This window comes from Pleurodeles waltl, chromosome 8, assembly GCF_031143425.1.
Source record: "Pleurodeles waltl isolate 20211129_DDA chromosome 8, aPleWal1.hap1.20221129, whole genome shotgun sequence".
Taxonomy (NCBI): Eukaryota; Metazoa; Chordata; class Amphibia; order Caudata; family Salamandridae; genus Pleurodeles; species Pleurodeles waltl.
The window spans coordinates 86,116,746-86,139,308 of record NC_090447.1 but is presented as its reverse complement, the minus strand read 5'-3'; the positions used below and the strand labels follow the sequence as shown (position 1 = coordinate 86,139,308).

At 43.3% G+C, this 22,563-nt stretch overlaps 1 protein-coding gene and 1 long non-coding RNA gene across 2 annotated transcripts in view; both read right to left on the bottom strand.

Annotated features, from left to right (window-relative positions):
• Positions 1 to 3,813: 3,813 nt before the first annotated feature.
• On the bottom strand, positions 3,814 to 5,490 carry LOC138249065 (olfactory receptor 2AT4-like). The gene has a single exon (XM_069203117.1). The coding sequence runs from the start codon at positions 5,476 to 5,478 to the stop codon at positions 4,531 to 4,533; it is 948 nt and encodes a 315-aa protein (XP_069059218.1). The 5' UTR covers positions 5,479 to 5,490; the 3' UTR covers positions 3,814 to 4,530.
• Positions 5,491 to 18,362: 12,872 nt separating this feature from the next.
• Positions 18,363 to 22,563, bottom strand: part of LOC138249064 (uncharacterized) — a 244,358-nt gene continuing 240,157 nt past the window's right edge. The window contains exon 3 of the long non-coding RNA XR_011194692.1: positions 18,363 to 18,510. This is a non-coding gene — a long non-coding RNA (uncharacterized lncRNA). The remainder of the gene's footprint in view (positions 18,511 to 22,563) is intronic.

Below are 22,563 nucleotides of genomic sequence, written 5' to 3'. Positions count from 1 at the left end.
ATGAATCACTAACCGTTGGAAGGTGCCAGGGACATTCTTGAGTTGAGCTCCCTGTAGTTAACACAGGACTGGAGATCTGAAGCGGCGCCAGGTAGGGCAGATTTGGGAACCAGCACCACTGGATTGGGCCAAGGACTACTGGAGTGCTCAATCACTCCAGTATCTTGGAGACTTTTTCCTTAATGCTGGCCCTCACCTTGTCTGACAGTCTGTAGATCTTGTTATTGACAGGGGGACTGCCAACAGTATCTATATCATGGGTACACAGATGTGCAAGCCTGGGGGTAGGAAGAACAGGGAGTCAAACTGTATCAACTGGAGACAGTCCATCTGCTGTTCCAGGTTCAGGGTGAAAGAGGGCTTGGTACCTTCTGCCAACCCATCTTTTTCTTTATATGACAGGGGGTCACATAGAGGTTCACTTTCCTACTCCACTCCATCATTCATCACTAGCAGCATGGTGACCTTAGACCTCTCGCATTCTGGCTTGAGACAGTGATATTGAGTACCCCTAGAGGGCTCCTAGGGGTCTTGAGGTCCATCAGGTAGGTGAACTCCTCCTTCCTGTCTTTCCCCTCATAAAGCCCTGTCTAATGGTTTGGAGGGCCTGGGGCTTCATTAGTTCCAAATCCCTCACTTTCTTGCTAGGCTGAAAATGTACCAAAGTGGCCTTCTGACCCCCAGAGATTCATGACCTTCTGGCTGGGTGCTAGGTTCTCAGAAGCCTTCTTCCAAAATGTTTGCATCTGGTTGTGGAATGCTAGCATTTTGATAACCATATCCTCAGTGGGAGGGTTCATCAGGGAGTGCTCCTACCCCTCCTTAACCAGACTGAGAGGTCCTCTAACAGGGTGGTCATAGAAGAGTTAAAAAGGGCAAAACACAACTCCCTTCTGTGGCATCTCCCTGTAGGCAAAGAGCAGGCACAGGAAGACAATATCTCATTTCTACCTCATTGGCTCAGGCAGGCCCACAATCATGCCCTTTGGGGCCTTGCTAAATATTTTAACAAGCCCATTGGTTTAGGGATGGTAGGGAGGGAGAACTTGTAGGTTACCTCAAACTCTTTCCACATGGAGTTCATGTTAGCTGACATGAAGTTGGTTCCCCTGTCAGAGACCACTTCCTGGGGGAAACTTACTCTTGTGAAAATCCCTATAAGGGCTCAGAGACTGCAGGTGTAGTCACAGTCCTCAGAGGTATTGCCTCTGGGTACCTAGTGGCATGGTCCACCTAAACAAGGCTAATACGTTTGCCCAGGGCAGATTAACACTGTTAATGCCCACCCCTTCAAAGGGTGTGCCAATGACATGTGAGGAATTCGGAGGAGTTCTAAGTGTTTTCCCTATCTTCCCACTAGCCTGGCATGTGGGACTGAGTCCTGCAGAATTTTGTCATACCACAGGTGTCCTGCCAGAGGTAACTCATGATCCAGACCCAGTAGGAAGAACCTACTGCATTGGGGGACCACCAACACACGTTGCCCTATGCATAATTACCTTAGGCCCACTGTATAAGAGGGCATTCTTCCAGTTCATGAGGTGATCTCCAAAAGTATCACTGGCTGCCTGGGCTTCGGCCTGCTACCTCATGCCCTCTATAGCTGGGCACTCTTTCTTTGCCTTGCAGAAGGCCACCCTGCAGACCCACGCTAAACTTACCATCCAGCAAGCTCCGGCAAGTCTCCTGGGGAAGCAACATACTGCCCAGTAGGCTCCAGGATGGTCTCCTTTGGCTCTCCCTCCATCTGTACCAGTGGAGTTTCAGGGTCTGGTTTGCCACATCCCTTGCCCTTCACTTTCTTGCCAGCTTCCTGGACCATCATTCTTTTCAGTCTTCTTGTTTCCATGACTCTCCTTCTAAGTAACCATGGAAGGCGTGGTTAGATAGACCAACTTAGGTAAACCCAACATTTTCAGGTGTGACCTGACTTCCTGTTCCTTTGAGACAGTGTGCTCTAAGTAATTTCCTAACAAGTAATCCACAAGCTTTTTAGGGCTCACAGCTAACTTAAGAGAACCTCAGGCCCACCCCACTTGAAGGAAACCAGAGCCAGAGCAACTGTGTAATGGCTCTCATGGTTGTTTGCTAGCACAACCTGGTCAAAAGTTTTGGAAATCACCTGCTCTAAGGACATCAAATGACACCTCACTATAGTCATGATGACTTCTGTTTCCCTCATAGACTCCACCGTCTTCCCATTGATGGTGACCCACTGTCTATACTTTGAAGTATTGGAAGGCATGTGGACTAAAGATACCATCTCCTTTTCACCCAGGGAGATTAAGGTATAACATATGTCTTCATATAAACTTTGGAAAACTCTGCAACTCTTAGAAGTGGCACCAAAAGGGGGAGAGGATATGGCGGTACAGCCTGAGCTGCTCACCTCAGAGCTGGGGGAAACAGGTTTTAGTCTCAGCTTGAGTTCAAATTCCTGTACTCCTGCACCAATCACTTAATCTCCATGTCCATTCTCCAATTCAGTGCCTTGAGACCCTCACAAGTGGTTTGTCACGCTTTCCAAATACTGGGTGTCATTTAAAAGTGATAGATATGTTCCTACAACTAAGAAGTGCATTATCTCAGCCATGTCGAAGGGCTTAGTTATTTGCTACATTTCAAGATCTCTTTCAATCTCATTAGAGTTTATCCGCAGTAGAGGACCTTAAGTTGAAAAACACAGCAAATTATTATGAACTAGGATGACTTAGAGTTTTGTTGTTTGTTCAGTCTCATGACCTCATTCTCAGTGTTACGGGAACTGTAAAGTGCTTTGCTATATATTTGGTGAGGTCAGCGCTATATAAATATCATAATGATAGTAACAGTAAACATCATCATCATCCTAGCAATAATATTAAACCAATAAATTTTGTCCCCCGCTCTGTGAGTTAGCAGTACCATAGACATTGATAACTCCCAGGATGCACCCACAGGGTGACCTTCCAAATAAGGAATTGCTGGTAGTCATGATTGTCATCATCAGGGCCGGACAGGACGTACAGGGCAACAGGCGTTTCCCTGGGAGGTTGAAAGGGTGGGGCCAGTTTTGTTATTCAGGGCAGGTTTTTCAATGGTGCTGCAATATCGGCCACATGTAACAAAAGCAGCAAGCCAGCATAATCCACTTACTCTCGTTTCCAGCCTCCTGGTGCCAGCCAGTGCTTTACAGTGGAATCCAACTGCTGTTTTCAAGAAGATGCACCATTTAACACCACCACTATGCGGGGGCTGGTGTGACAAAATTGCCAGAGCTGCTTTGAGTTCCCAGTCTGGCCCTGGTCATGATGCTCATTCCAATTTGATATTTTAGAAGGTGAAACCTGTAGGTGATATGGATTGGCTTCGGGGTGTTCATTGAGGTCTACCATTTCTGCTGGGCTTTGGAAAGGGGAGTTAAAAGGACACTTATTATGTGAATATCTATGACCTTGAACACCTTTTCAACACTAAATCAGTCTTTCCGGTGTATGCAATGGGTCTGAATCCCAAACATTTTAGCAGGTATAAAAAGAGTTCCCATGTGGACCATTCTGTAACCCATGCCTGTACAATGTACTCCGTGTCTTACACCGTTCTATGAGTGCAAATGGACATAAGATTCAGAGGATAATTATTAAGTAAGTTTTTATACACAGTGAAATCAGAGTTTAGTGAGCAGATTGTTGTTTCAACATATTTTTGTGCAAAAACATCCATATTTTAATATGTCATGGAAGCATACTTGATCATTCATGTATTAGATGTAGCTTCACACTGTACAGTAAATCCCACAGTACTGGTGGTCTCCTAATTCTGATAGGACTAGTAGAAGCCTGTTTGAGTCTTGAGGATTTTTTTTCACTGATAACTGATTTTTCTTAGTGGACCCTCAGAGTCCAACTCATAATGGGCTGGATTTTTCCCACTCCTGGAGTTACTAGGAAAATCCAGGTCCATTTTCTGGGCCACTCACAATTAGTCCTTGATGACATTCCTATTGCGCTGGGGAGATTTTGGTAATTTTGATAATTTTGCATTACACATATTTCTGTGAAATTCCCAAAATTACACTATTCCTGCATAATGCATCACTATGTTCAGCTTACGGCAGAAATGTATTGCGTTTGCAAATGGGAACAATACTAACAACCAGAACATGAGCGGCTACTCTTGGCAACACTTCAGTTTTTTTGTGTAGATTTTTTTGCATGAAATGAATCCTTGCATCCAGAATTGATGAAATGGGCTATTTCACGCTAAAATAACTCACCAAAAGCTGGCTTTACTTTAGTGTAATTGCATGGAATTTGGCATAATTTTCCAAAAATGTCATGTAATTACGACAATGCAGAATACACAGTTCACATACCCCAACTCTTATTGAAGTTCTAAGAAGATGAAAACCCAGTACAAAAAGAGGTAACACATGGTTGAAGTAGTCATGATTTGTTGCAAATGTGTGCCATATGAAACAGTACACATATATTACAATGCCGTATTAATTGAAGGTGTTGGCTTAAATAAAGATGTAACTAAGCACAAATTTCATCTGGCCTCTTGTTTCCTCTCTATGTGTAAAAGTTTAGCAATTGCATCCTTCATTTCTTTGTTTCTCAGTGTGTAAATCATTGGGTTCACCATTGGAGTCAAAATTGCATAAATTACATTTCCCATGACGTGAAAGTCGATTGCCATGTCTGCCTTGTAGGAGATGTAGGACACACCGATGGAAGTATAGTAGGTGATGACAACTATCAGGTGGGAGGTGCATGTAGAAAACGCTTTCTGACGTCCTTCTTTGGAGCTGATCTTCAAGATGGCCCTTATAATGTTCAAGTAGGATAGGGAAACAAGAAGCAGTGGAAATGTGGAAACCACCATTGCAAGAGAAGATCCCATGCTGGCCTGGGAGGTGGTATCGGAGCAGGCAGCTTGAACGACCGACAAATGTTCACAAAAGCAGTGCATCACTTTGTAAGGGCTGCAGAAGCGCAATTGAGAAGTCTGGATAACAGCAGGTAGAGGTAGCAGCAAAGCAATGATCCAGACACTGGCTGCTAGATAAATGTTGACCATATTTGTCATTTTTGTCGTATAGTGTAATGGGATACAAATAGCCACATAGCGGTCATACGCCATTGTTACAAGTAAAAAACACTCACTGCCCGCAAGACTGTGGAAGAAGTACATTTGTATGAAGCAACCATGGAAGGAAATAGCCTTGGCATTGAAAAGGAACATAGCTAACATTTTAGGCACAATGGTGGTGGTGCAGAGGATGTCTATCACCGAGAGGTTGGAGAGCAAAAAATACATGGGTTTGTGAAGTTTCTGATCCAGCACAACGGCACAGAGGATCATCAGATTGCCACTCAGGACCACAAGGTAGGAAAGCAAAAATACAAGAAAAAGGGCAGTCTGTAAATTTTGAAGTGATGGAAATCCAACAAGAATGAAGTCCTTTGCTGCACTGCTTTGATTATGGTCCTCCATTGTGATTATTTTGAGAATACCTACGAGGATATGAAAGACAAAGATACAATAAAACTACTGAAACAGAGGAGTTGGGGATCCATTGATGTCTACATAATAAAGTTGTTTATATCAAGCACTCTTTTTCACTATGACAAAGCTTGGGTTTCACTGACAATATTGTTTACAACATCTCTTTACTTCTTTATCTGTCCTGTTCCAAAATCCTTTGCACCATGTGGCATTTGCACTAGATAGTCATTGCAAACAGTTTTATTCTTGTGGGCCTTTTGGCTTTCAGCTGATGCTTCAGTTTATCTCAACACTAGAAAAATATATTATATGTTTGTTTTCAGTTTTAATAAAACATAACAGAGGTACCAAAAAGGCAACTATTGCATCATCATTTCATTTTTCACTTCCTCTTCATAGGGCAGGGTGCGGTGACCCTCATCAGCAGGGGCAGGAGGAGTCGTGTGCACTGTAAGTGTGCATGCCATTTTGTTCAGTCGTCCAAGGCAGACCAAAGTAACATGCACACTTACAACTCTCCACCCTGGCTGTGTTGCCCAGCCCTGGTGAAGAACCAATGCAGGCTTTCAGTCCCAGCTGAGCGGCATTTCAGGAAGCTCACACCAATCCAGGCGCTTCTCTCATGATGTGCAACAGCATGAGAAAAGCGTCTAGAATGGGTGGGGAGAGAAGAAGCTGAGAAGCACCAAGGCGGTGAGGAACACCAAGGCGGCATCTAAGTGTTTTTATATTAGTTCCCCCCCCGAGACGCTCCACCCCAACGAGCGTTATTACAAGCAGCCCCCGCTGATTAGTAACACAGTCAATGGGAAAGCTGTTCGAGAACTATGAATGTAAAACCTCAGCAACATGAACACTACAATAGAGTTCTTTTGGTTGAGAAAACGACCACCAATGACACTAGAGATGTCTTTGCCTGCTTTGGTGTGTAAAATGTTCTTGTGCTAGCATTAAGGTTAGTTACTGGGCTTTACTGGCCCATTACGAATTACAGGGCACTTCTAATGAGGCTGTAGCCATGAGATGTACATTTTGTACTCTCTGTCCATTGTCTTATGCCCTGAGGGGCAATTTTATGAATCCCTTTGTGTCACTACTGTAGCACTCAAAATGGTGTTGCATAGTGCAAGAGAGAAGCACGCCCAAAGTCAGATTTATGAAGTCACACAAGGCCGCTTTGCATGCTCCTGTGTGGCTTTATAAATCTGGAGTGAGGCAACACAGTGCAAATCGCTGCATTGCGTTACTCTGCCCTGGGAAGGCATTCCATTGGTGATAGGTGGGTGTTCATATGCAACTCCATGGGTTTTGATGCATTTCCAGATTTACAAGTACTGGTAAACCTGGGAATGAACCACAAATGCTACGCCTTCCCTAGGGAGGTGTACCAAGGAGAAATAACTGTGTTTCTCCTCGTTACTTCCTCTTTCTATGTGTGCTGTATTCTGTAGCACATGTACAAAGCGGAACAAGCCTTACAGGATTGATTTTGGGCAGAAAGGTGCCCTTCCTGCACAAAACAATCCTGTTTATACCGCAGACGCCCTTGCACCATGGTGGCTTCGATGTCCATTTTAACCCTCCACAAGTTGTTTTGCAAATCTAAATCATCAGCACATTGTAAGAGAAAGTTGAGTAATAAATCCAAAGCTTCTGATCTGTGTTATCTTTGAAGATTGTGTCCAACACTAGCTTTAGGGTTAAACTGAGTTTTGCACTCCTGCCCTTTGAAAGAAGTCCCTAAGCTGAAGATATTTGAAAAAAAGAATGATTAAGTAAGTTAAATCTTTCTTGAATCTGTGTGAAATTTAAAGTTGAGCCTTTACAAAAGAGGTGCCTTTGTTGCTTTCTTCCTAAATGTTTCCATATCCTACAGTTGTGGTCGAGAAAACTCTTAATACTAGACGATTGCTATGGGGTGTACACATTGAATAGAGTAATATTAAACAACTGTATCCAGAATTTCCAAATACTATTTGCCGATTGCACTGCAGACCGAAGCAGACACCGTTCCACCACTTCTTGTAGGCTTACTTTATAAATTGTTGGGAGGTTTTAATCATCTGAAACTGCAAGTGAAGCAATTGAAAGCCCCTATGTTTTAGCCTGGCAGCGAAGTAATGAAGCTTAAAACTAGCAGTGATCTAACACCTTTCACTCACAGCAGTCTGAGATGCTTTGATGCTCTCCTAAATCATTTATACACCCATATAAAGCTGCAAAGGGCAGAATCCATTTTATTAAACCATTTTTGTTAAAATAAAGATTTATTACTAAATAGTTATAAGAATTATGAGAAAAATCATTGTTTTGATAATAATGCTTCAACCAGTGAGACTAATTCATCTGTGTACTATCCCAAGGTATCAGATCCCTTCTGACCCTCTGTGAGACAGGGTCATAATGTGAATGTGTATCTGGTTGTTTATTTTGTCAGACAGATTAACTCCTAAATAAGGACCTGACTCGACTCTTCTCTGATCCTATGTGCAACAAAACGCACTTGCAATTATCTGTGTTTTATGCTGATTTAACAAATATCTAGATATTTGCCTTAGGTGTTCAGCTTGTGATACAATAGACTTCATTGTTATTTCACTCACTAATGAAAAACCAGCGAAATAACCTGCACTCCCTAAGGATTTGGTTGGATAGTTTATAGCCTGCAGATATCGCTGCTTTTGACATTGAGAGTTTCTGCAGAAAAGGTTTCAGACAAGATATTTTCTTTGATAAATATGTATCCCTCTTGTGCAGGTGTGGCTATCACCAGCGATAGAAAAGACCCCAGATTGCAACATGGAGACTTCAAGTTTTAACCTTAAAAACTGATCTATTTTAGAAATCTGGGTAGGTGCAGTATTTGGGCTGAGGCCCAGCAACTACCCAAGGCAAACTACTGAGGCCCGAACAGGGAGGCAGAAAGACTGCTAAAGCTGTTATGGGGTGGGATCATGGCCTGTTGCCTAGGTTTTTATAGTCTGACGACTGCCCTTGTTTTTCTTGTTTTCCTTATCTGCAATCTGTTCTGGGGAGTCGAAAGGCTGTTATACAAATTTTTGGGCGGGGGGGTTAGGCATTGCCTGATGCCACAGCGAGTTGCAACACCCCATTTATTTAATTTAAGTACCCTGGTATCTAGTGGATGTGCAGGAGGGAGAAAGACTGTTATGCACTTTTGGGTGGGTGAGGACATGGCCTGATATCTGTTAGGCCACCCCACCACTTTGTTTTATAGTAATTTTGTTGATTTCTAGTGGACTTGCTGCCCCATGGGGCTCAGAATGACTGTCATGCTCAGTGGGGTGGTGGGCCGTCCGACCCAATATGTTAGTTACATTTCTTTGGTGTCTAGTGGGCCGTCTGCTTCCAGGGAGAGGTTTGGTGGCAAACACTCCCATCCTTCTCCCATGGGGGGCAGAAAGCAGGTCATGCCCTTTAGAGATAGAGAAATGGCCTAATGCCAGAGCGGGCCACCTCCAACCAATGTTTTTAATTAGACCTCCCATTGCATTTATTAGTCTTTCTGTGCAATGTGGGGTGATTGGAGGGTGAACACCCAATCTGCCACCCGAGGAGGGCAAGAAGACTACCCTGCCCTTCGAGGTTGGGGACAACCATGAATGCCTGGGCATGTCATCCCATCCCTTCTTTTCTGAAAATGTTTTTCATGGTGTCTAGTGGGCTCTCTGTCCACCCCAGGTGGTAGTCTGGGGTTAAACACTGAAATCTACCCTCATACAGAGCAACAACACTGTTGGGGTCGAAACACGGCCTAATGCCAGGGTGGCACAGCCCACCAAATCCCAGTTATTTAATTAAAACTTTTTAGATATCTAATTGGTTGCCTGTCCCCCTATCAAGGGGCAAAACAACTAGTGTACCCTTTGGAGGTGAGGAATGGTCCAATACAAAATTATTCTCTCCTATAAATTTAGAGGTCCTTAGGGAAGGTGAGGTCCCTGAGCAGTGGCAAGATGGGTCATTCCCACCTGAGTTTTTAAAAATACATCTCTTCTGGTGTTTAGGGAGCTGTCTGTCCCCCTGTGAACCCACAACATAACTCCAGGCAAGAGATAACAACTTCGGGTCCAGGAAAGAAAGGAATGATGGCAGCAGTGACCCAGCGGAGTTGTGGAGTTCAGAGGAGTTGCGGACAAGAAGGGTTAAGCAACAGGAGCAGAGGAGATGGGGACCTTTCCCGAGCAGGAGAAGGCCATGTGGAGACAAGAAGCGTTTGCCGAGGACTGGAGTAGTAACATCGACACCTGGCTGGTAGTAGATGGAGGCGGTGTCCCAGGAAAAGATGCTTTGGACATGGAAGCCAAGTCTCAAATAAAGAGTCACAACCTCAGTCAAGTGATCGAAGGGGACAAGGGAGATAGGGAAACTTGGTGGAAGGTGGCTCGGGAAACACTATTTGCGTTCTGACCAGGAGTGCGTGAAGAAGCCTCAGGGAGGTTTGGTAGTGGTACAGTGCTCATAGAGAGGTGGATCTTTTCATTGTGTTCCTTAAGTGATCTGTGGGGTGAAATAGGACCAGTATCACAAGAATGTTGAAAGACTGCATAAACTGAAAAAACTGGGGTTTAATCCAATAATATCCACAAATACATTCACAATGCATTATCCTGATACAAGTACACCATTCAATGTTTCCATCTGTCAAAGTATAAGAAACACACTCTCAAAAAGATGAATGCAAATGTCCAGCGGTCTTCAAGAAAGAAATCCATGTTGATGAAGAAAATTGAACCAGAGTGATGGGCTTGTTGTGGATGTTGATGTTTTGGTCTCAATTAATATCAAGACCATCTTCAGGACCATTAAGATCTATGCAGAGATGCATGAGTGACCCCACCGGAACTGATAAATTCACAACTGGAGAATTCCATTTAAATTTCATTGGGTGGGAGCCAGGATCTCTATTCTCTATTGGTCGCTAGAAAGCACTTCATTAACAGGTGACTTTCTAACACAGCTTCAACCATTCAATGGTTACAATGCTTGTGATCAATTTGGCAGCTTTACATTTCACATTTTCAAGCCATTTGTTGATGGCATCTTTGAGGTCGACGCAGGCCCTTGCACCTCAACCCGCAGCTTCCTTAGAACTACTGCTGCACTACACCTCCTTCTCAAGCACATTGTTGACAGCATCCTCAATGACAATGCACAACTCTGCATCACAGCACTGCAGCTTCCTCTGAACTGCCGATGTGTGATGCATCTTTGAGGCAGGATCTGACAATGCTTGAAAAACCAGGATTTAAGCTACTTTGTTCAGCTGGCCTAGCTTGGTCCCTGTACCTGGCCCATGCTCCATCATGGTCAGCCTTATTTGTGACTTTGTCTTGGTCTGGCGCAACCAAATATCCCCGGTTGGCACTTTTTGCTTTCAGGCATTATTTCACTGTTCAATCTTTAAAAATTCATTACTCAAATTCCAATGATTGGATTTTTGTTGTTTGGTTTTGTTTCATTGTGAGAAAACTGGGCTGATTGCAGAAGCCCCCTAACTTTATGCCCCCTTTTCTCACTTTTTTATGGTGTTTTCCTGACTCTGATGGTGCCCTGGGCACTTTTAAACAGTCTCAGGACCTGTGTTCTGACTAAAATGATTATGCAAATTAGGGTAATTATAATTGGTTTTGTAAACCTCCCTACAAGTCCCCATTATATGGTAGGGCATGTAGGTTTAGGGACCCCAGCACGTGTGATGCATCCATAGGTGCACCTCTGAGGTGCCCAGTGTTATTTTAAAAGCAGGCCTGCCTTGCTGGCTGCTTTTAAATTGAAGTTACCTCCAAATTGGAATTAAAAGTACTTCCAAAGTCTTAAACAACCTCATTTTTACATATAAGCCAACCCTAAGGTGTGCCCTGGGTGCCCCCAGGGTTGGGTGCAGTGTAACCATAAGCAGGGTCCCTATAAAATATGTTTTAAAAGCTCTGGTGAGGGAAAATAGCCGAATTTGTTTTTCCCTCATTGTAGTGAATATGCTCCATAGGCTAAAATGGGGAGAGTTTATTTTAATTAATAGTGTCCCAAAATGGGGGTTGTGCGTCAAAAAATGGCGCAAGTCCGGTTTGAGGCATGATTTTTGCCTCAAACCTGACTTGCACCATTTTTTGACGCACAACCCCCATTTTCTCCTACGCGGGCGCTGCCTGGTTTGAGTCATTTTTTTTTTTACTCTGACTAGTCCGGAGCGCCAGCTAACGTCATTCCTTAAAGAAGGCGCCCGCATGGTGCGTAGAAATGGCGTTAGCCGGCGGTAAAATTTTAGACGCAAACCAGCGCCGGCGCTGGTCTGCTTCCAAAAGTATAAATATGAACCTAAGTCTGAGAGTAAACTTTTGACCGAAGCCTCCTGCTTGCTTTTAGTTTCTAAGCGCTATAAAACATTAAGGCCCTCATTTTGACACTGGTGGTCTTTTGCCAAAAGGCTGGTTTTGTTTACCGCCACATTATGAGTGTGGCAGGTTGGCCACTGCCAACCCGCCACATCACATTCATACCGCCATGGCAGTATGAACTGCTGGGCTGGAGATGTTCATCTCTAACCCTGCAGCCCCCAGTGTACCGCCAGCGTTATTAAGAGCTTGCCTGCCACCATGGTTTCATTGGTGGTAGCAATGCCATGAAAACCATGGTGGCAGGCCCTACCGGTGACAGGGAATTTCTTCCCTGGCACCGGTAGACAGCTACCCCACCCCCCCAGCAAGCACCTAACCCCCCCAGCACTCATAGACACGCATACACTCACACTCACGACACCCATTCCTACAGGTGCAGACACGCACCCACCACACAACTGTCCCCACACCCACAGCCATACACACACACACAGCCGCACACACTCACATCACCACCTCTCCATCCACCCCCTACAGTCACAGCACCCCTCCCACCTCCCCACAGACATGCACACACACACACACCACACATACACCCTTTCACCTACACGTCCGGACACGCATCCACTCACACTCATCCATACACGCATTCACTCGTACTTACTCATGCATTCAGGCACCCCTATACACAGACATCCAAACACAAATACTCACACGCATACACACTGACATGCAGACATGCACTCACGTCAACATTCATACATGCATTCACTCACATGCATACAACCATGCATGCACCACAACACTCACATTCACACACGCACACACATTCATACACACATGCAGACACCACAGACTCACACACAGCACCCCCCAAAATCCCGCCCCCTCTCCTGTCAGACAATCACCTTACCTGTTCCATGTAGAAGGTCGTCTGGCAGGGAACAGGAAGGGGCGCTGCTATCGCCAGCAGCGTCCTGCCAGCAGGACACCACCATGCCGTATTAAATCTCTGCCAGATTTCCGTCCTAAGTGTAGAGGAAGTCTGACAGTGTCCATAATCTGGTGGACAGATGGTCGCCTCCGCGCCGGTATGTTGGTATGTCATAATGACCCCCTAAGTGTTTGAAAATGTATATCTCTGGTTCCCCATATCTGATTTTAATTATTTTGGTGGTTTTAAAGATAGAAATATAATCAATTTTTCTAAATTGGAGTTGGATTTTTATTGTGTTTTACTTATTTACTGTTTTGTGATTTTAAAATGCTTTACACATTTGTCTTCTAATTTAAGCCTTGTGGCTCGTTACCAAGCTACCTAGAGTTGAGCTGAGATTCATTTATTGAGACCTAACTGGACCTAGTGGGGGTTAGTGGCCTATTGCTAAGTGTAGGTACTTACACGCCCTTATCAATAATCCACTTTCCTACATTTATTTATTAAATGAAGTTCTATTTTTCTAACTTGGTGTGGGATCTTTTTTGTTTTGCGTTTTCACTGTTCTACTGTTTGCAATGTTGCACACATACCTTTCACAGATGAGCCTGACTTCCCTGTGCCAAACTACCAGAGGGTGAGCACAGGTTAATTTGGGTTTTGCTTGTGCCTTACCCTTACAGGATTTGTGGTTGCTGTTGGACCAGTGATCACACCCCAGTGAACTGACAACCCAATTTCTCAAAATTACAGGAGATGAAGGTCATTCTTTTGTGTACTGTAGATAAGTTCAGTAAGTAAATGTAAATTACTGGGTTTTTCAACTTAGAGAAATCTTGTAGCACAGCACTACTAAAAGTAGCAAAGAACCTCAAAAAATAAACTTGACTGGTTATGTAAAGTTTCAGATTTACTACATGAACATCTGAAAGATCTATTTATGATCACATGCTAATGGAAACCTATGAACAGTGCATAATGAAGAGAATATATCTTCATCTAAATAAGTTTTCATTGCATGCTCTCTGTACAATACAATGCATTTATAGAGCTCACAGTTACCACTGAAGCGGCGTCCCAGCACCAGAGGAAGGAATACCTTCAAAGAGATCTACCTTGAAGGAGACTGAATTACATCAAGACACGAGTCAAGGAGTAGAGGTTTAGGGAGTTTTCTGAAAGCAGCTTCAGCTTGACTGCTTTTTAGCTCAACAGGGAGAGCAACTCTTATTTGGAAACGCTTCAAATTATTAGGTCTCAGTAATATCGCCTGAGTGTAAGGTTTGAAGCGGCACCGTAGATAAAGAGGACTTTTCAGGGTGTAGACCATAAATGCAATGATGAGTGCCTTGAGCTGAATCCTATTTTTCACCAGTGCAGAAGTTGTAGATGATCTGACACTGCACCCCGGGAGGGAATCTTAATGATTTGAAGACACTGGATCAGGAAAGTGGGCAGCCCCAGGAACAGACTGTTGGCATAGTCTATCCGAGATGTGATCAAGGCACGGACTACTGTTTTGTGGAACTCCATGGGAATTGGATGCAGCATTCTTCTTAGGGGCATGTGGTAAAAGAAGCAGGCAGAGGACAGTATCTTGATTTGGGGCTCAAAGGTCAGGTTAGAGTAATTTCTTTTTACTACTGAGCCCGGGAGAGGAGGGGCACCCTGTTTCAGATGGTTACCAGAGGCCAAGATCAGGAGAGGTTTTAATACCAAAGAAAAGAATCTCAGTCTTATCTGAGTTCAGTTTTAGACAAGTAGCAATCGTCCAATCTACTACTGTTTTGAGGCAGAGTTTACAGGAGCATAAAGTTGAGGGAGTGTTTTCCTGGAAAGCAAGGAGAATTATCTGAAGATGACATGCCACACCTGGCCACAACCAGTTTCATCCGTGGCTCCAGATGAAAATTGAAGAGTATCGGGCTCAGTGCAGAGCCATGAGACACACCACACGCTAAAGCTTTGGGAGTAGAAGTTAAAGGCTGTCTCACAAAATACAACTGGCCCAACAAGCCAAAAAGCCATCTTTCTTTGGCACTCCTGTGTGACAAAATGAAAGATCGACTTAGCAGTGAGCCACACAAACTACTATTTGGAGGACATGATAATTGGTCATTAGGAAAAAAAAGAATAATCCAATCAACAACAATGAATTTGCCCAAACGAGCCAACACATGTACAATTTCAGTATTACTAAATGAACAACTAAAAGACACATTTATGGTCACATGATAATGTAAACCAATAAGCATAATACATTACAAATGAAATAGATAAAACTAAATAAATCACAATAAATCTGATTGACACTCTGTAGTTATAGTTAGCAGTTTCAAGGATAGGAACTTCTCAGATCTTCACACACGAGATATGCCTGGACACAGGTGTGGTATACTGGATTCTTTTTGGCTTCTTCCCCACCACGTTTCAGCACAGATGGGTCTTGATCATTTATTTTTTCTCAAACAAAGATTGCTCGTACTCTGTACTCCAGGAAAGTTCATGTAATTTAATTTCAAAATAGTTTTATCACCTAGGTGTGGGTGATGAAACTATTTTGATATAAAAGTATACCAACTTTCCTGGAGGGCAGTGTACGAGCAATCTTTGAAAATTGACACAAGGGAAGACCCATCCCTAACGCTTGCACCAGCCAGAGAAAGCACACTGCAATAGGACCGCTTTGTGTGACCTAATTCATATCATTGTCACTGGGTAGATATAGTTAAGTCACCATTTTCATAATTTTCATAGAAGGAGTGTGTTTTGGTTTGCTACACACCTTTGGTACCATTTGGTGAATCTTCACAAAACTTTCCTAAAAACAGTCATCCACCTCAGCTCTTGGATTTTAGATAAAGTTGCAGCCAGAACAGTTGAATAGAATTACATAAAACTATGCAGAAATCAAGATCTTTACACTGAAAGTTTGTGATTTGGTGTAAATGTGTTTAGTAGTTTTTGAAAAATTAAGTTTGTAAATGTCTACATTATGTTGAAGAGGGACTCCTGTGGAACTGGCAGATCACACAATAAGATGTGATTGGCTGCTGTCAACAAGTTCGGGAAGCCATTTTGGGATTCAGGGACTCAGTCCCCATGTCCAGAGAAAAAAAGGAAAAAAACATATAGGCGCAGGAGAGTGATTCCCTGACCTCCCACGATCCCTTCCCCCAGGGACAAAAAAAAAGTTATATAGAACCACAGGATAAATTTAACATAAAAAGGCTGGGACCATTCTTTCTTACTACAATCCTTGTCAGGGTGGCCGAGAGCCAGGTGGAGTCAGTGCTTTCTTCTTTTTTTGTTAAAATATGGGGACGGGGCATGTTTGAAGCCCCTTACTTGAGCTGTGCATTGTCCCCAGGGACCCTGTCCCCAGGGGCCTGACCAAATATATGGGTTTAATTTAATATTATATTGGGAGGTGGATCTGAGTGTGGCTCCCTCGCCTAGAGCCCGGTATTTGCCCAGGGCAGACAAACAGTATTGCTCCCAATAGGCCAGCTTTAAATATGTCGATGTGGTGAATTTCAATGGGTTTGTGAGCTAAAATGCTATCTTTTTAACTGACGCCCTCAAATAACTATAGCGTCACTTTTTCCTTTTGTTTTTTTCAGGGACATATTTATTTTCGTGTCATTGACTATGACCCGAGTATTACTAAATTGTAGAGCCAAATATTGCAAGTAGAACAAATAAAATGATAACAAGCTCACCCTAAGCTAAAATAAATTCAATTGAATGCCTTTGCACTCAGAAGTTGGATAGCAGATAATAAAGAATCTGACAAAAAGGCCAAAAAATAAACAAAAACATTAAAAAACAAAAAGGAGCTTATTATCTGAGAAATTAAAATTTCATTAGAGAGCTGTTTGTTTACAAGGGTAATGGATTTACATAAATAGGAACAGGTCCTAGTTTAGGGGCAAAAGATTTTGAGAACTGCTTGAAAACTGACATGTCTGCCACATTAGATGTAAATTATACGAGGACCTTGACTGTGAGTAGGTGAGGGTGAATATTGTTTTTATTATATGTATTATTTTTTTAGTCTAGTATAAATCCTGACTATTGGCCTGGTCATGGCTCACTGAGTTTCCTAATTCTGTTATATCACTATCCTTGAGTACTTTACCAAACAAAATGGCAATATTTCCTTGTGAGAGCTAGTTAGAGCTGAAAATACATGAGTCAATTTCTTATGTGTTAAGTTTAGAACTGTTCTCTACTCAACAATGAAGCTCGATGGATATGCTGAAAATGATGGCTAATAATCTCTGTTTTTGTAAGAAATACAGAAGTTTTGTAAAAGATGCCATTCTGGCTGCTGCCCAACATACAGATTAAAAGAGGAAAGCACTCCACAGCGCGGGATCAGCATACCTCAATGATCGTCTAACCTTCTACACCCCAAACCGTCTGCTCCGTTCCGCCGACCTCACCCTCGCCACCGTCCCACGCATCCACAGGTCAACAACCGGTGGCAGATCATTCTCCTATCTCGCTGCCAAGACCTGGAACACCCTCCCCATCCACCTACGTCAGACCAAGGACCTACTGACTTTCAGGAGACTCCTCAAGACCTGGCTGTTCGAGAAGTAGCAGCTCCCCCCTCAAGCACCTTGAGACCCTCATGGGTGAGTAGCGCGCTCTACAAATGCATTGATTGATTGATTGATTGACCATGACTTGTCCAGTTGATGGCTATGCTTGCTGTGAATCTTAGGCAGTATGTAAGGTGGAAGTCGCGATACAGGGCAACCATTAGTTGTAGGCTTTGTTTCCGCTTTCTGGCAGACTGATACAGATGGCTTTATTTTTTGGGAATGGTATTGCCAGTTTGTAGCATGCTATTTTTATATGGGGTATTTCCTTCATCAGGGCTAGTGAGTTTTTCCACTGCAACATAGTAATCAATCAAATTCTGTATAACTCACTAACAGAGCCTTCCCTTCTGTAGTGAATCCAATTTAGCTTTTATTGGGACTCAGGAGACTAGCCTGGCCTTTTGGCTTGCAGGCCTGTGCCACCGTCATCTAGTGGGCAGGAGAGAGGCAGTAGCTGCTGGCAGAAATGGAGAATCAGTGGTGTTTCCATGTAAGCAACAAAAATCTTTAAAGTTGTACACTCCATTTATCTAAATATTCACAGACTATTGAGCACTGCTGCAATTACCTCAGTAAACAAACATGTAAATCCCCTTCAACGAGAGTACTTCTCTACTTAATATTGCTCCCCTATAAAACCAAATGAGACACAGACCAAAAGTTCAGAAGAGATAAGTAATTCAAAAAATTCCAGACTTTCTAATCTTACTGAAATGAAGTCTCCCCATTGAGTTCACAGTAACTATGTAACGCCTCTGCCAGGTCTGCAGGGGCCCCAGGGCTTTAGCCACAGAATAGCTTGTAAAACAGTTGCCTAAAATCACCTCTGTATAATATTATTGATCATTGAATACAAGCAAACATAGACCATTGAGCCTCTGGGATAGAAGCCTTCAAGCCAAAGACCCAGAAGCAAACAATATTTAATATATTCATTTATAATTGCACAGTTTTCACCTGATGTTTTGAGGCGCTGCTTTCATTCCTGTTTTGTAAAGCATTAGACGAAATCTTCCACCTCTTCACCATTCCACCAAGATCCATTGTGTTCATTATTTTCCAACGAGGAGTAGTCTAGCCTCGTACTGGTGTAAGTTCCTCTGTAAATTTCCTAAATAAAAATAAAGAACATTTTATGTAATCCCTTTTGAGGATGTCCAAACTGGATTAAAACAGGGCACAAAATGTATGTCCTGCTAATCAGCATGAACCATGAGTTCTCTGATTTTACCTCACAACGTACGAAAGGATTTAGGCCCATATTTAGGAAAAGTGATGCACACGTAATTTTTCTTAACACGAGCTAACACCATTCCCTAACGCCATCTATGCACCATATTTAAGAAATGACCTACAATGGCACTAAAGAATGGCTAGCGTCTTTAAAAAGCTGCTAGCCTGTGACAAATGGCGTTAGAGGAAATGGCGCTAGTAGGTCAAAAATGATTAGCCTGATTAGAAGCAAAGTATCTGCTGCTAGTCATCCTAACGTCATTTTTTTATGCACAAGCAGGCAAAAAATGACTCCTGTATTATAGACAGGATTCATTACCACTGCCCCAATGTCCACCACTGGGGATCAGCGTCCCCAGGGCAAGCCCAACATACCCAGTGCCAGGCAGGGGAACCCATGTAAGGGTCCCCCAGTGGCACACCACAAACATACACATACACTTACCTGTGATGGGCTCCCCCCTCCAGTAGTGTCCCTGTGGTGTGGGTGGTGGTGAGGCTGGGGATTGGGGTGGGCATCTATGTACCCATTACATGGTATTTCCCCATGGAAATGGGCCTCCCTGCACTTTAACGCCTGTCCTGGTCTGATGCTAATTGGGCTTAGCTCCATTATTTAAGTCTGCCTCCTAGTTGCGCTTCGGGAGTTAAATATGGTACTGGGGCTAGCGTCATTTTTAGGAAGGGAACACCTATCTTGCATCTCATTTATGCAAAGTGGGTTGGCGCTTCCTAGAAATGGCGCTACCTCCATTATTTTGACGGGTCTAGCGTCACAATATTAATATGGAGTTACTTTAGCACTGCTTTAGCGTCAAAATAAATTACAATAAGGCAACGCTAACTTTCCTTAAATCTTAAATATGGGCCTAAAAGTCAACGGAAATGAATTTTCTTTGCCCTATGTGTAATCAAGATGAGGGGTTTATCCGACTATTGAACTGGATGGGTATGATTTCCACTTTTTGCTAAAAAAGCTAAATCAGCATACATTGTTCCCAGTAGGCCAGCTCTGGCTGAATGTGACCCACATGAATCAAACCTGCATCCTGCATTTTCTTTTCACAAAACTGAATTCAATTAGAGTGAATGCCACAGAAATGTCTGAGTCCGCTTTTCCTGTTTCATTACGAAACTTGCATTTCCCTATCACAAACCCTGAAATAGAATGACAGTGCTCTTCAATATAAAACAAGATCTATTTCAATTTTTGCTAAAACTGCCAGAGATGGCTATGCCAGTGGACATAAAAGTTAGGGAGAAAAATTGCAAGTTTCTAAACAAACATTGACATGCTTGTTCACAGTCCTTGCAGGAATATGGTGAAACTATCACTATCAAAAGTGAAAATGTAATCAAGAGACTTGATACTCACTCTCCAATGGAAAGGTGCCCCCAAAGCCTCCCTGACTCTTTGGGTAGTCAAGACTTAGCTTAATGAGGGTGGAATTGGATTGAGTTGTGGAAAGCACAACATGTTTATCATAGTTCCAATGACTATGAGAATGTCCAGCTAGATTTGCAAGTTTTAAGAAGCAAAACATGCTATAATAATTCCTCTGAAATATACACATATATATTTAGAGTAAATCAGTGGCTAAGTATTAAAAGGGCACATCAAAACACACAATGAACAGATAAAATGGAGGATCACAATTGTCCTGCTGAAGCCTTGCTGCTTTGTCTCTAAAGCAAACCTTTAATGTTTGCACTCTTGGATAGCGGACTGCGGACCGGGAAAAAAGAGAGGAAAAAAGAAACCAAGTGTCAATCTCAAAGGCAATGAAACAATTTATCAGCAAAACAAAAACTACCGTTTCAGCGTTCATAACAACACTTTCCTGGATAGTGTTTTTTTCTTCTGGAAACTGATAATTATGGCAACTCCAAGTCAACAGCTCCACACCCAGGAGTCAAGCATGTTGAAGATGGGTGACTGGCAGCTCCTTGATCCATAACAAGAAATGGGGGCAAGACCCACAGGCTCCAGAGTACACACTGGGACCATCATATCGTTCTTCAAGTCCCACAGCTTAAGCACAGGCAAAGATGGTCCTGGAACTCTACATGATTGGCCAGTGTCGGGGGTAACAAAAAATAAAAGGCCATGCATTGAGGGAGTGTGCTAGCAAAGTAGAGATACAACTCAGAACAGCTATACTTTCAGAAGTGGGCTCTTGAAGCAGGAATGCAGCAGTCTGTGGCAAGCAGAAGAGAGGTGCTCTAGGTGATATCTCTACATCTCTGGGATCCTTGAGGAGCATGGAGCATTGCACACAGGAATGGATACTAGCAGAGCAGACCTTCTGCAGGGCCTTGACCGGTTAAATAAGCAACACTCATCTTCAAATCCCTCAGCAGACCCTCATCAAGGAGTAATCAGTTTCAGTGTTTTTGAGATGGGCCAGAGAAACAGTTTACAAGCCCAGTCACTGACAACATTACACTGCCAGTCAGTGGCAGAGACTCTCTCAAGCTCACATTCCAAACACCCATTGTTCATGCAGTCTTTGCATTGCAGACCCAGTGCCCAAAATATTTGTAATCATCATTTTTGAAAACAAATAGTACGTCAGCGTCAGCACAATGAACGTAGGCAGGGCATGTAGGAAAAGCGCCTGGGTGCAACCACTGCATCCCTGAAATATAATCTGATGCCCCCAGTCAGAACCTGGGCAACTTGGGCTGAGGGGCTAGTCCTTCCAGATTACCAAGGGTGGGGTTCGCCTCTCAGAGTACACCAACAGTCTCCCTAAGGACTCCTGATCCACCAGCAACAGTTTGAGGAGTCAATTGAAATTAGGGTTCCATAAACCGCTCTAAAAAAGGGAAAAATGCAGTGGAACTTAAGGGCAAAGGTGTGAATAAAGGAATGTCCTTATAGAGATAAAATAATTTCTTCAAAATGGCTTTTTTGGAAATTTTTGTAGTTATTTGTTATGGGGTGTTTAGCCACAACATTTTACATAAAAATATATCTTTACTTCTGTTACTTCTTTGAGAAAGAAAGTATATTATAAAGGTCATTGACTCGCTCCACCTCCTCTGAAATTCAGTGCATATAAATTATGGATACAGAGTCAGCCACTTTTTCTAACACTCCAACCACACAAACTTCTCAACCATATCTATGAGGTAACACAAAGCCATTTTGTGTGGCTTTGAATGGCCTCATGTATAGGGAGTAAAATAAAGCAGCGCCATATGCTGCCTTGCCTTACTCTGTGCCAGGGAGGCCTTCCAGGGGCATTGAGGTGGGCGTTTCAATGCAACACCCATGGATCATGACACTGTCTCAGATTTACTTAACTGGGTAAATCTGGGGCAGTGCCAAAGCCATGAGCCTCCCAGGGGAGGCGTAACAAGGATAAATATTTTTATTTCTCATTGTTTTTTCCTCTTTCCATGAGTTCTGCAGCACACATAGAAAGAGGAAAACAGCTTTTGGGATTGTTTTTGTGCAGGAAGGTGCAATCCTGCATGCAACACAGGGACCCTTGCACCATGGTGCAAGGGTGCCTGAATTGGTGCTAGGCAGCACAATGTGTGCCTGCACAGGGGAAAAGGGAAGTAATGCACCGTATTGCATAAATATGGTGCATTCCTGCCCTTTCACCGTGGCGTAGGGTTGCACAGCAAGAGGACTTGTGGCACTGCCCCGCTTCCAGTCTGAGTGGCGAAGCAGGCCGCTTAGACCAATCATGACGCTCCTGTCATGCTGGTGACAGCAGTGTCGTGATTGGCTGGGAGCCTGTGTGCAGCCGGGAAGACGACGGAAGGGAGACAAAGGTGTCTTCCCCCAAGGTAAGCATTTCTTTCCTCTTTTTTAAATGTTTTTTCACCCCGGCACCCCATTCTGTCCCACCCCAACACCCCCGTTGAGTGGTGGTCACCAATGTAAATAAGTCCCAGTGTGTCTAGTCAAAAGTAA

What these genes read in the sequence shown, in the direction of transcription:
- LOC138249065 (XM_069203117.1), bottom strand. Translation starts at nt 5,478, where the DNA reads ATGGAGGACCATAATCAAAGCAGTGCAGCAAAGGACTTCATTCTTGTT.